At 40.5% G+C, this 12,794-nt stretch overlaps 1 protein-coding gene across 1 annotated transcript in view; it reads left to right on the top strand.

Annotated features, from left to right (window-relative positions):
* The window catches only part of LOC146577995 (uncharacterized), a 62,975-nt gene that overhangs the window by 40,456 nt on the left and 9,725 nt on the right, over nt 1-12,794 (top strand). The window contains exons 6-7 of the mRNA XM_085267744.1: nt 9,258-9,335; nt 9,491-9,547. Of these exons, the coding sequence (XP_085123870.1) occupies nt 9,258-9,335; nt 9,491-9,547 (135 nt within the window). The remainder of the gene's footprint in view (nt 1-9,257; nt 9,336-9,490; nt 9,548-12,794) is intronic.

The raw sequence follows: 12,794 nt of genomic DNA, 5'->3' as shown, positions 1-12,794 counted from the left end.
ATGTCTTCCCATTTGCCATTCACCTGTGGTCCTCAGGAGTCAAAAATATCCTCACTTCTTTTGAGTGGTTTTTAAAGTACAAAGTATAAATTGTCAATCAATTCAGCGTTACACCTTAGTTTTACTTAAGATTAACACATTACCACAAAATCACCCTTCATTTTGCAATATAAGGCCACCAGACCTTGTTTACATAAAGTACACTCTGTTTTTGAGTGAGTCGATAAAATATTTAAATGTTTAGACAATTTCGGCTCTTTGACTAACCACGGAGTGCTGTACGTTGAACTTTAGTTAGAATGGTTTTTTTGAAGCATTTAAAACTTTAAACGGCAGCCTTCCCTTGGATCTCAGGTCTTTGGTCTGGGGCTCGGTCTGCTCTGGAGTAGCCATCCGAGGGTAGCCCGGCAGCTCTTTTCTAGGTGGGTGGCGCAACTGTCCCTCCAGTGGTCCTCCTTGGGCGCTTACAAGTGCTTTGGGGCCTCTAGATGTCCGGGGCCTGGTTCTCCTCCGTGCCTGCTTCCTAACCTGGAAGGCAGGGCTATGACTCCCCACACCTACTATTAAACAGTAACATGGAGAAACCTTTGAGTATAAGCGCGCTCACACACACAGGTGTTCACAGGCACAAACTATCTTTGTTGGGATGTCCATGCATTGTTTCTGTCTTTCTCTTTCCCATCCTCTGGTCCTGTCCGTTCTGATTGTAGTAACGGAAAATAAAAAATAATTCAAAATAATAAAAAAGTCCTAGCAGAAATCTAATAAACTCAAAAATCAAGTGGACCAGCGTAGTAAAGGGTCAAAATGTTGGGTATTTTTCTTGGCCTTCAAACAATAATTCTGATGCTAAAGTGCTGGGGAGGACAGGCAAAAACAAAAGAAGAAGAATGTATCTAACACCATCATTCAGCTCTGTGTTGTTTCCTTTCTCAGTAACTTCTGTCTATTTCTGTTGTGCTGCTTCCTCCTTTTCTCTTTGGTTCCTGTTTTCATGTTCTTACCACTTTTAATCAATTTGTCATGTGATGCTTGTAAGCCTCCTTTTCAGTTCAGACGCACTCAGATAAAACACGGATTTCAGTCACAAAGCAGGGTGATTTACATGTTCCAGATGTCTTTCTGTGTCATTTGATACTCAATATTTCAAAACAAAGTTACATGTCAGGTGGTGAATTTGTGATGTTGGAGCTTTTCAGCAGCTGCTCTTTTCTTTTTGCATTTAATGGATGAAGACAAAGATGGAGAAGTGCCATTAGTCACAAACAAATATATTTATCTGAATATGAAATATGAGTTGAACAAAGTATGTTATTACCGTATTTTCACGACCATAAGACGCACTGTGCTAAAAGGCGCAGTCTCAGTTATGTGTGCCATTACTGTATTTAACACACACATAAGGCGCACTGGACCATAGGGCGCATACAAGTACCGTATGCGTATTTAAAAATAAAGTGGGAGCAAACCTGAGTTCGGTACCTTACTCACATTTTTATTACCAGTAATCGTCATCATCAACAACACACAAGCATACAAGTGTGCGTATTTAAAAATAAAGCAGGAGCAAAACAAAGTTTGGTACTCACATTTTTATCATCAATCAAACCCATCGAAGTCCTCATCCTCTGAATTGAACAGCTGCGCTAAATCTCCATCAAACATGCCAGGTTCACTTTCTTCACCGTCAGAGTCACTTTCCGTGCCGTGCGGCTCCTCGGAAATGATGCCGGCTTTTGCGAAAGCTCGAACAACAGTGCCAGCAGCCATGTTAGCCCAAGCATCTACAATCCATTGGCAAATTGTGGCGTAACTCGCCCGGCGCTGCCTTCCACTCTTGGTGAAACTGTGGTCTCCATCGGTCATCCATCGCTGGATGTGTTTGTCGCCGATGTGTTTGCTGCAGTAGGAGCGGAAGATGGCCAGCTTTTCCTTATAATCCGCTGGAAGTTGCTGCGCTACCGTAGTCCTGGTCCGGATGGAAAATGGCACCGTTTCATAAAAAGTGAAAGTGAAACTGCTTTTAGCCAAATGGTGACCGTCGAAACGCTTCTCCCGCTCGCTCTTTGCTCGATGATCGCCTTATGTCCGCGGAAACTCAGCTGCGTATTCTTGACCTGTCGGAGCTTGTTTTCTAGCTTCCTCCATTTGCGAACCATCGATTCGTTAATCTTAAATTCTCTCGCCGCTGCTCGATTTCCATGTTTCTCCGCGTAGCTGATGGCCTTCAGTTTAAACTGTGCTTCGTAAGCGTGTCTCTTTGCCATTTTCAGGGTTGTTAAAACAACGATGTCCTGCATAATGCACATACCTGTTCTTTTATACAGGTATGTGCGATAAAGTCAACGCACACACTTCACCCTTTAGCGTTCTCATGGTGTTCTCTACTACGTCCTCCTTACAACACACAGGGCGCACTGCGCTATAGGGCGCGCCGTACTTTTTGAAGAAAATCTAAGACTTTTAAGTGCGCCTTATGGTTGTGAAAATACGGTAGTCTAAAATTACACCTCATACTAGTGATGGGTCGTTCGCGAACGAAATGGCTCTTAGAGCCGACTCTTTGACGTGAACGACGAGAGCCGGCTCCTTATCGCGAGCCGTCACGTGGGTTTTTTTTTTCTTTCTTTCTCTCAGCCTCTCTCTCTCTCTCTCGCACTTTTTTCCCGCTTCACTCTGCACGTGAGCCTTGTGCTTTACGCTGGGCAGAGGGGGGAGGGGCGGTAGTTACACTCAGTAGCACAGGAACAGAGCAGGAGGGAGAGAGAAAGAGAGGCAGGGACAACAACGTCACATTAGAAAGGTATAGTAATCATCCACAACTATTTTCGGTTGCAGATGATAAAAGATTCAGAAAGTTTATTCATGCAGGTCCATATGACAGAGAATATGCATCTTCTTTGTGTTTTCATATTATAATTTATATTTAATTGTGTTGTGTTTTGCAGTGTTTTGTGTTGTTTCACTTTAAATTTGTAAAAGGAAACAGCTGAAAATTTAAATAGTTAAAAGTTGAAATGTGAATAGTTGATTTTTGTATTATATGATTTATTTATTACATTTTATGTGGCGTGAAAAAATAAAAGTATATTTACAGTGGCCCCTACAGACAAAGCACATACAAACTTCAAATCACGTACGAACTCCGAAGCACGTAAAAACTCAGAAGCATATAAAAACTCAAAACACGTACAAAAGACAACAGAAGTGCTCCAGGATGCTGGGCGCAGTGTTGAGCTTTTGTTATCTTGTGGCTACACAAGCCAGCAAGTACCAACAACGGGATTTGGTGTGTGGTAGTAACAGGTAAATGAACTTTTTTTAAAATTATTTGAATATATACGAGTGCCTGTGTATAAATACACAAACAACACACACATGCTTTCAATTGTGTAATTTAAGTGATCTAGTAGCTCTGCTTTGGAAGTTCAGTTCATGCTAGAAATGTGTTTTGGAGTTTGTACGTGTTTTGTCTCTAGGGGCCACCGCATATATTTATATATAAACATATATAAATAAAACCACTTTTTTTTACGTTAGTAATTCCTTTTGTGCATAATTTTATATTGTTGTTAATAATAAATTAATTAAAGCAACAAAACAACCTGAAGAGCCGGTTCGGAGCCGAAAGAGCCGGTTCTCTAAAAAGAGCCGGAAATCCCATCACTACTGCTGATCACACACTTTATAATGTGTGACTGAGAGTTCAGGATTTATCTTCACTGTTGGCAAGGAAATAGTGTTTGATGTTCAACCTGAGCCAACCACAAACTTTAAATTTGTGATATAAGGACTTTGGTGAAGGGAAATTTTACCTGAAGAAACACAAGAATGAAGCTTTGTTTGTAAAGGTGGACTGCCAGCCTCTACCACCCCATCTCTCATCGTATGACAGGACAGGCTTCAGCCCACTCTACAACGGTGAACTGGATAAATGTTTGAGAAAAGGGATGAATGGAAACGTCCTGAGCACCTGTATCAGGTGGTGGGACAGATCATATGGTAACATGATGATTTTAATCTTTGTAAATGAAAACTACAGGCTGCGGCTCATTAAAGCAAGCCCCGCCCTCACCAACCCCTCAGTGTGGCGACATTTAGTGAGACTGCATGTGTTAAAGGGGAAGTGATGAAGCTGCAGGCGTCTCTGTGCTTCTCAGACTGATGTTCAGTCGTCATCCAGACATAATGAAGACTCCGTGTGTCTCTCTGCTCCTCGGTGAGTCAAACTCAGAGCTGCTGCGCTCATTTATTTATTATCCATTTAATAGAGATTCACTGCACTGAACTAAGAAATAACAGGAAGCTCTTTCTGACTCACAAAGCTGGAGATGAAATTTGATCTAAACTGTCATTAAACTGGATCGAGCTGTTCTACTTTTGAATACTCTAGGAACAACAAGTAGGCCTGCAGAGCGAGAGCGAAGTGCTCTAATAGGGTGATATGGTACTACAAGGTCATTAAAATAAGATGGGGCCTGATTATTTAAATCATAAGATTCTTAAATTCAACAAGTCTCTCTGTGCCTGGGTCCTCGTCACAAAACATGACATCACTGCTTTGTACATTTTAACACATTTTAATCCCCACCTTTGTGAAAGAAAAGAAAAACACTTTTTTTTAATAAAAAGGCTGTAACAAAACCATCAAATCAGATAATGGTTATATAAATGAATACATAGAATACAAAAATACATTATATTAACCTTAATTACTGGGAGAGAATAATGAGTGATGCTCATAGTGAGTCAAAAGTAAACTGAGTGCATTTTTTGGACAGAGATTCACTTTTAATGTGTTTGTATAATATAAAGAAATGCACTCCAAAAACAGAAGAGCCCTTAAAATGTACAAAATATTTTAAAAAATTATAAAAAAAAAATGGAGGCAACTTTGCCTATGGTACAATGTATGCAATGTATGAAAAAAACTCTTTACTGCAGATATTAATTTTACTAATTTAATAAGACTAATTTTGTGTTGTAAGATTTATGAGTTTCATGCTGTTATAGTGGTGATTGGGAGAGCTTGACATTTTCTCAGGTGGTCCACACTGTAAAAAGTGTGAGAAACACTGATAAGTGTGTGTGTGCTTTTGGAAAACATCTAAAGCTGCTGTACAGAATCTTTGAAACAAGCTTAAAACATTTTTAGAAACAGAGCATCTGCTTCTCTTTACAGCTCCTCACTGCACGAGGGCTGTTTGGCTCTTTCTGATAGTGAGCAAATGTGGTGCATGTACTGCGGCAGACATAAAGACAACTGGATGATCCATGTTGTTAAAGAGGATCATAAAATGTTTCAACCAAGGGCGTAGATTTGGTTTTGGCGTTGGTGGGGACGGATGATTCAACCACCGAACCTGCCCTGTTTCTTATTTTTTTCCTTTTTGTCTTTGCTTCTTAATAAAAAAGGAGAAATATACTTGCCTACATATCCTATTCTACATGCTTTTAAACCATTCAAAATGATAATTCATAGTTTTATATGTGAATTATATAATGTTAAATTACTATTAAACAAATGACTGACTGAAGTATTTTAGGCTTTAGTTTACTTCAACCATATTCCATATGAATCAGGTATCATACAAACATAAAAATAGCTTCAAATACAGTCATGACAATAACAGAATATGACTTTAAGTTAAGTTCAGTTACACCAACATCTCTGATACATCAGCACTAAGGGAACACTGAATGACCTGGTGGCTTTTCTACATAAAACTACTCATCTAAGATTAACACAGAGTAAAAGATCTCTCAGCAAAATTATGCAACATTTTAGGCACTATTGCCCCGATCAACTCAGTGAGCTGGGATTTCTTATTCTAAACATGAACTACTGTTACAGCAACAGACATGGACTACATGTCCCACACAACAACTCAATGTCCACTATGTGAAGCAGCCAAACACATGCCTGCTCCTCTCGTTAGCTGAAATAAACTGCTGGCATATTTGTTTTACATCTGTACTGTCCAGTCTCTCCTGGTGGACACACAGCAGCATGTTATTCATGGTTACATACAATTTTACACTGATGTGGGCCAAAACCTAGCACCAGAGATGGGCAGTAACACGTAACCTGTTACTGTAATCCGATTACTTTTTTCAAGTAACGAGTAAAGTAAGGGATTACTATTGCAAAAACGGTAATTAGATTACCGTTACTTTCCCGTAGGAACGCTGCGTTACTGCGTTACTAAAACCGTGATTTTTTTGCGAGAATGTCTCATGACAGTGACGTAAGCGAGTGCGACGTTAGTGACAACAGCTGTGTGCAGATCAACAATGGATCACATATCGATTGTGGGAGAGAGTATGAGCGTGCAGCGTTTAAAGCGTGGAAGTACTGACCTTACTTTGAGTTTGATTCCATAAAAAGTGACAAAAACATTAGCGTCCATCGTGCGTGGGAAGAAAACTTTTTACAGCGAAAAAACCCCTAAACTTCCAACAAGCACCGAGTAGCTACGACGTAATGGGAAACTCACAGAGAAACTCACGGATTCTTCCACTGACCGCGGCACACCTGCACCAGGGTAACCCTCCGCCTACCCCACTCCTGCTTTACAGGTGAAAATAGAGCAACAGCACCGCTGAGTCTTTGACTTTATTTATTTTCTGCTGTGTTTTACTTGCATCTATTTGAAAGACTGAGTGTAAACACAAAAAATATTTTATTTTATGTGCTGGAATGTGCAGAAAATGTTGCAGATAATTAAATTTTTGCTTGATGCATAAAGTTAAAAGATTAAAACTAATAAAACAAGTTTTAAAAAGAGACTTTTCCATTTGATTACATTTTGTATGATGGATTATGCAGGATCGATTAAGAGGGATTAATAAAGTTTTATCTAATCTAATCGTGGAGAGCATCTAAATTCTCCCTGCTGTCCTCCAGGGTGTTGGGAAGGATTATGCAGATGTATTTAGGTGCCTATCAGATTTTGTGGTCTAATCTGAGTGTTAAAACATGTTCAATTCTGAGCTAACATTCACTTTTCCCTCCAAGACTCTGGTGTCTAATGCCACCTCTCTGCTCACACTCATCTCCCTCATAACTGTTCTAACTTTAATGTGATTTTGTAATGACTGCAGGCCCATCAGTGTGACTGTCACAGACATCTGCTTATCTGTTTGGTCCTGTTCACAGAGAGGGAAAAGCTCCTCACCTGTGCAGGTACACATGGTGGTGGTGGAGCCTCTGACCTTTACCTTTAGTGACCTCTGACCTCCTGTTGCAGGTGTGTGTGTGCTGCTGCTGTCTGCACCGACTGTTTCTGCAGGTGAGGAGATGAAGTGAAACAATCAGTGAGACTCCAACAAGAACACAAATACACTTACTGTGTGTGTGTGTGTGTGTGTGTGTGTGTGTGTGTGTGTGTGTGTGTGTGTGTGTGTGTGTGTGTGTGTGTCCTCCAGTGTCTCTGTCTGTCAGTCCAAACCTTCAGCAGGTCTTCAGAGGATCTTCAGTGTATCTGAGTTGTGTTGATGATGGACAGACAGCTGATGGATGGACAGTGAAGAGGAGCAGAGGAGGACTCACTGAGGACTGTGGAGCAGCTGCAGACTTTGGGAGGCTTCTTGGTTCCTACTCTGTTGTGGCTGTTTGTCCTCCCAGTGAAACCTTCTGGTGTGAGGACTCCTCTGGACAGCAGAGTGACAACGTCTCCTTCAGTGTCCAATCAGACACTAAAGGTGAGATGTTCCAGCTGTGTCTCTGTCTCTGTGTGACTCTGCTCTCATTAACTCTGTTTGTCTCTGATGGTCAGATAAAGCTGTCATCCTGGAGATCCCTGCACTTCCTGTGAGGACAGGAAGTGATGTCATTCTGCGCTGCAGACAGAGGAATGGTGCCACAGTCGCAGCTTATTTCTTCATCAAAGGAAGTTCTGTTGGTCATAAACCAGAGCACATCATCACTAACATCACGCAGGCTGATGAAGGTCTCTACTGTTCTACTAATCAGGGTGGAAAGTCTCCTCAGAGCTCTCTGAGGGTCAGAGGTCAGAACACTGACATCACTTCCTGTTTAAAAGCTGATAACATTGTGACCTGATAATAAACTGACTGAACCATCTTCATCATCTCTCCTCCAGATCCTCCCAAAATCATCCATCCTCCTCCCCCTCACTGTCCTCCTCCTCCTCACTGTCCTCCTCCAAGCACCTCCACAAACGTTCATCGTCCTGTAGAAACTGCTCTTACGTGTCCTCCCTGTCCTCCTCCCTCTCTCCTGGTCCCGGTTGTAGCAGGTCTGGTCTCTGGGCTTCTCCTGGTTCTGGTTCTGGTTTTGTTTCTGTTCCTCTGCAGTAAACTTAAAGGTATGAAAGCTCTCACTCACCTGATATGAACAGGTGTAATCTGATTACTGTGCTGACCCTCTGAACCTACATAAAAATTAACTGACTGGGTCACCTCTGTCCAGATCAGTGGGTTTTACTCATCCAAACATGCAATTATGGCGGGCAATTTCCTCTGTGACCTTTCAAAATAAAATGTGTATTTGGGCCGCCCCTGACACAAAAAGCTATACTATGTCTCAGTTTATTCTTTTAGTGAGGAAGATGTCACTATGTAGTGTAAAAAGAATACATTGGTGACATTACGTTTCATCACCTTTCAGTTCTTTATCGTTGTATTTTTACTCAGTTGTATATAGCATTTGTATTCTATTTTTATCTTATTGTATATTTTATTCTATTTTATTCTACTGTATATAGTATTTTATTCTATTCTATTCTGTACAGCTGTGTACTGTATTTATTCTTATTGTATTCTAATTTTTGCTTCATAACTTTTGCACTGTCCACTTCCTGCTGTGACGAAACAAATTTCCCACGTGTGGGACTAATAAAGGTTATCTTATCTTATCTTAGGATTTATTGTAGAGCAAGGCAGAAGTGCTCCAGCTGATTCCTAGAATAAGTATATTTTATTAAAAACGTTTCTTCATAGAGTCCATCATATCCAGCACAGAGTACTTCAGTCTGTAATAACATGTTAGTGTCAACAAGATAAATGATTGTCTTGGAAAAGCAAAAAACTCTAACAAGCTAATCTTCTCAGTAAGTAACACTTAGCATAAATGTTTAATTATGTTGTAAAGTAATAAGTTACTTTTGAAGATAATGTCTCCCAACATTGGCTAACACAACAAGGACCACAAAGATCAGTCCTAAACACAGATTTCACACATACTGAGGGTCACCACAATCATGTTCATGTGTTTCCCCCTCCTCTCTTCTCAGGAAGTAAAAACCCGTCTCCTCCTCCTGTGGATGTGACCTATGCTGATGTCACGATCAAGCAGAGAGCCAACAGGAGAGGTAGGCTGTCACCATGTGTGCTGTCATCAAAATAAGACAAGCATGTTATGTAGCCACATACTGTACTCTTTAAATCTGTGTTAAAAGGGCTGCTTGTACTACTGAAGGCTGAAAACTACTGCCTCTATGAATGTCTGTAAATCTGTGTGTTCCAGACAAACATGCTGCTGATCCACGAGCCGTCTACTCTGATGTGAGGACTCACACTTCAGGTACAAATGAACATAAAACAGGTGGTGATGATGATGGCGATTATTTTCTCTTACATGTTTGTTCTGTTGTTCTATTATGATTGTTATTATCATTATTACTATTCTAATATTCTGTTATTGTTACTCTTAGTTTTCCCCTTTGGCATGTCTGTTTCCACAGTTAGCTTTGTGTCATCAGTATGTTCATAAGGGACATGTACAAACTGTGAGCCTTAAACACAGGAACATGCAGGCAATCCAAGTTACCTTCTCAGGTAACTTTATTCAGTAATTTCGTACTTAGCTGTACAAGGTTGTGTTCTGTTAGAAATATTAGAAAAAGAAATAGATTTTAAGACACCAAGCTCAAATCAGACCTTTTCTGTAGATGTTACGGTTGGCTGTGTGGCAGGCATGGGTAGGACCCAAACACAGGACTCGGAGGCAGCAGAAATAAAGTACCAGCTTTATTACTGATTTACTAAAGTCAAAGTCAGCTACAAAGAAACATTAAAAGAAACAAACAAAAGACAAACTAGAAACTAAGACTGTAACACCCACAAACTCACGACTAGTAGTGATGACCCGTTTGAAGCCGAAGCACATGTGTAGAAAAAAAATTCAACACACTGTTTCAGAAACACTGTGCCGAGGTTTGGTTTGAGCAGAGTCACGTGACCAATCACATCCAAATCTTTAGTCAGCACGTCACTGCTTCAGTAACTGATTCAGTCTAAGGAGCTTGGAAAGAAAAGCATCTGAACTTTGTGTTTCTTGAAGACGTTTCATCCAAAAAGCTTCTTCTGTTCTAAGAGTAACTTACTTTAGGTCCTTTGGGAGTGCCCCCAAGAGGGTCATGGACCCCCTGTTGATCCCTGTTGATAATATAGTATATTATATATAAACGTACCTGTGGTTAATTACATAATCATGTGGAGGCAGGGACCTGACAGCACAAGCATACTCACAACATGTTATAAGATTGTTGTATAATATTTAGGGCTGGGTGTCATCACTGATTTCTAGAATCAGTTTGATTGTGATTCACAAGGTCCTGAATGGATTCGATCTATTTGATTTGAATCGGGGAAATTTTGCCTCAGTCAGAAATATTATAATTCTGATCACTAATCAGTACATATCCATATTTTTGTATCTATAAATACTAAGCTGACACTGTGAGACTTCATCAGAGGTGTGAGCATCACAGCAGATGTGTCAAAGTAACTGAGGATAAAACAGAAGAACATGAAGCAGATTTTCCTGGCCTGACTTTTTATAGCAGAAAACCTTAAAAATATTCTGCAGTAGAACAAAAACTGAAGAAAACCATGAATCAACATATAAACATTACCTGATGCTGCTGAAGTGAAGGAGAGCAAAGTTACAGAGGTTTGATTATAGACACAGCTAACCGTTTTACAACTTCGCATAATTTTAAAAAGGTTAAATTTCTTCAATATTAAACAGGAGAAATAAGACTTTATTGTCAGGAGTCAGTTAAATTAAAAAAAAAAAAAAAAAAAACGGCACACGGCCGCTGCGGCAGTTGTGTGGTGTTGTGAAGAAAAGACCCAAATGCTGGCAAAAGCTGTGCTGCAAGTGAGCTTTATTGACTGAGTGGCAAAGTGGCAAACAGGAAATGAGGACTGCATAAACTAAACTGTAAAAGTAAAATAGGAAATTCACAAACACAAACTCAGGGACATAAACAGAGCACTGGGGGAGGACACAGGAAGGTATACAAAACTGTAAACACAAAACCCCTAAGAATAAGAAAACAAGAATTAACCCAAAACATAACACACAAAACACTGGGTCTAATGACCCAGGACCATGACAAGCGCTGTACATAACGGTAGACTGGTGTGTAATAGGCAAGCAAATAATACAGATAACACAGCTTTTTAGATGAGAAACTGTTCTTGAAGTACACTGAGAGAGAGAGCTGTGCATGAAGTGTGATTTTATTGTGGTAGAAGCAAAACAGCAAAAGTAAGAAGGAATTCATGGCAATGTTTATGTGAAGTATAGTTTGGATATTCTTTGGCTGCCCGTTCAGTCAATTTTGGTTGGAGAGAGATGAAACCTGCAGTTTCACAATCTAGCGCAGAAAGGATGAAAAACAGAGCACAGACCCGCTGAAGCATCAGGATCTGTGAGCTGTCGGCTTTCAGCCCAGACAGCGTGTCCGTGTATGTGCCATTGGGTGAGAAAGCTGACATCTCACTGATTCTGATGCATTGGCGGGTCTTTGCTCTGTGTTTACGTCTTTGTTCAGAATCCGTGTATCTGCTCTCATTTATTGTTTTAGCTTTTTGGTTGTTGTCGACATTTTGTGAGGTTAAACCTGAGATTCTGGCGTTTTTGGTAAAATAAATTTATATTTGTGTAACACTTTTACCACCGGCTGATAAGACCCCCCTTATGCCCTCGGGTGCAGTCTTGACTCTACTTAAACATTCTGTGATAAAAGATACATCTCAAAAATAAATATCAGTCTAGGGTTCATATTGTAATGACCTGGCTGGGGTTGTTAGCCAGGTGCATTCTGGGTATTGTGTTGTCTGTGTTTTCTATCGTTCTGCTAGTTCCTATGTGTTTGATTCGCATGTTGTGTTAGTGTTATGTTAATGTAAGCCACAGTGAAGTTGATGTGTGTTCTGTGGAGTGGGTTGAATTGGCATGGTTGGCTGACACTGCGACTCTATGTGGTGGTAGCGTGATAGGGGTTCGGTGTCAGCAGCGTTACGTTGTAGTAGAAAAAGATTGTAAATAAATGGCTGGTGTGAACCACTACTGCCTCCTGCTGGATCATTTGGGGATTATCAGTCTGCTGCTGAGACGCTCGGGGTCGTGCGGTGTATGAGGCACGAGCGCTCTCCATCCGTTGTGAAGTTTAGCGATAGCTGCTAGCGCCCCGCTAGCCGTTTTAGCTAGTGAGCAGTTTAGCCAGTTTAGCTCCACTAACCCACGGTCGCTACAATATGATTCTCGTGTCTACACAGACAAGCGGAGGCTAAGGAAATACACTTAACCGATTAAGGCCAATACATCTGAATACTCAAATGATAAGACACCATGCAATAAACCCAGCACAGGATCTCAGGGTTAGAAAATGTATTAAACAATTGCAGGAAATTCACATACAACCCTTTTTACCTTCATGAAAACACACATATACAAAACATACAATAAACCCCCGGGGGATAGATTTTAGTATTTTTTCCCTTAACCTGTCCAATGTTATTCTTTCCCCAGAGTGCGC

The sequence above is a fragment of the Mchenga conophoros genome, linkage group LG3 (assembly GCF_057382185.1).
Source record: "Mchenga conophoros isolate Kocher_MC1m ecotype Shallow Benthic linkage group LG3, M_conophoros_male_GT1.1, whole genome shotgun sequence".
NCBI classification, from domain to species: Eukaryota; Metazoa; Chordata; class Actinopteri; order Cichliformes; family Cichlidae; genus Mchenga; species Mchenga conophoros.
The sequence above is the reverse complement of the archived record's forward strand: the minus strand, read 5'-3'. Positions and strand labels throughout refer to the sequence as shown.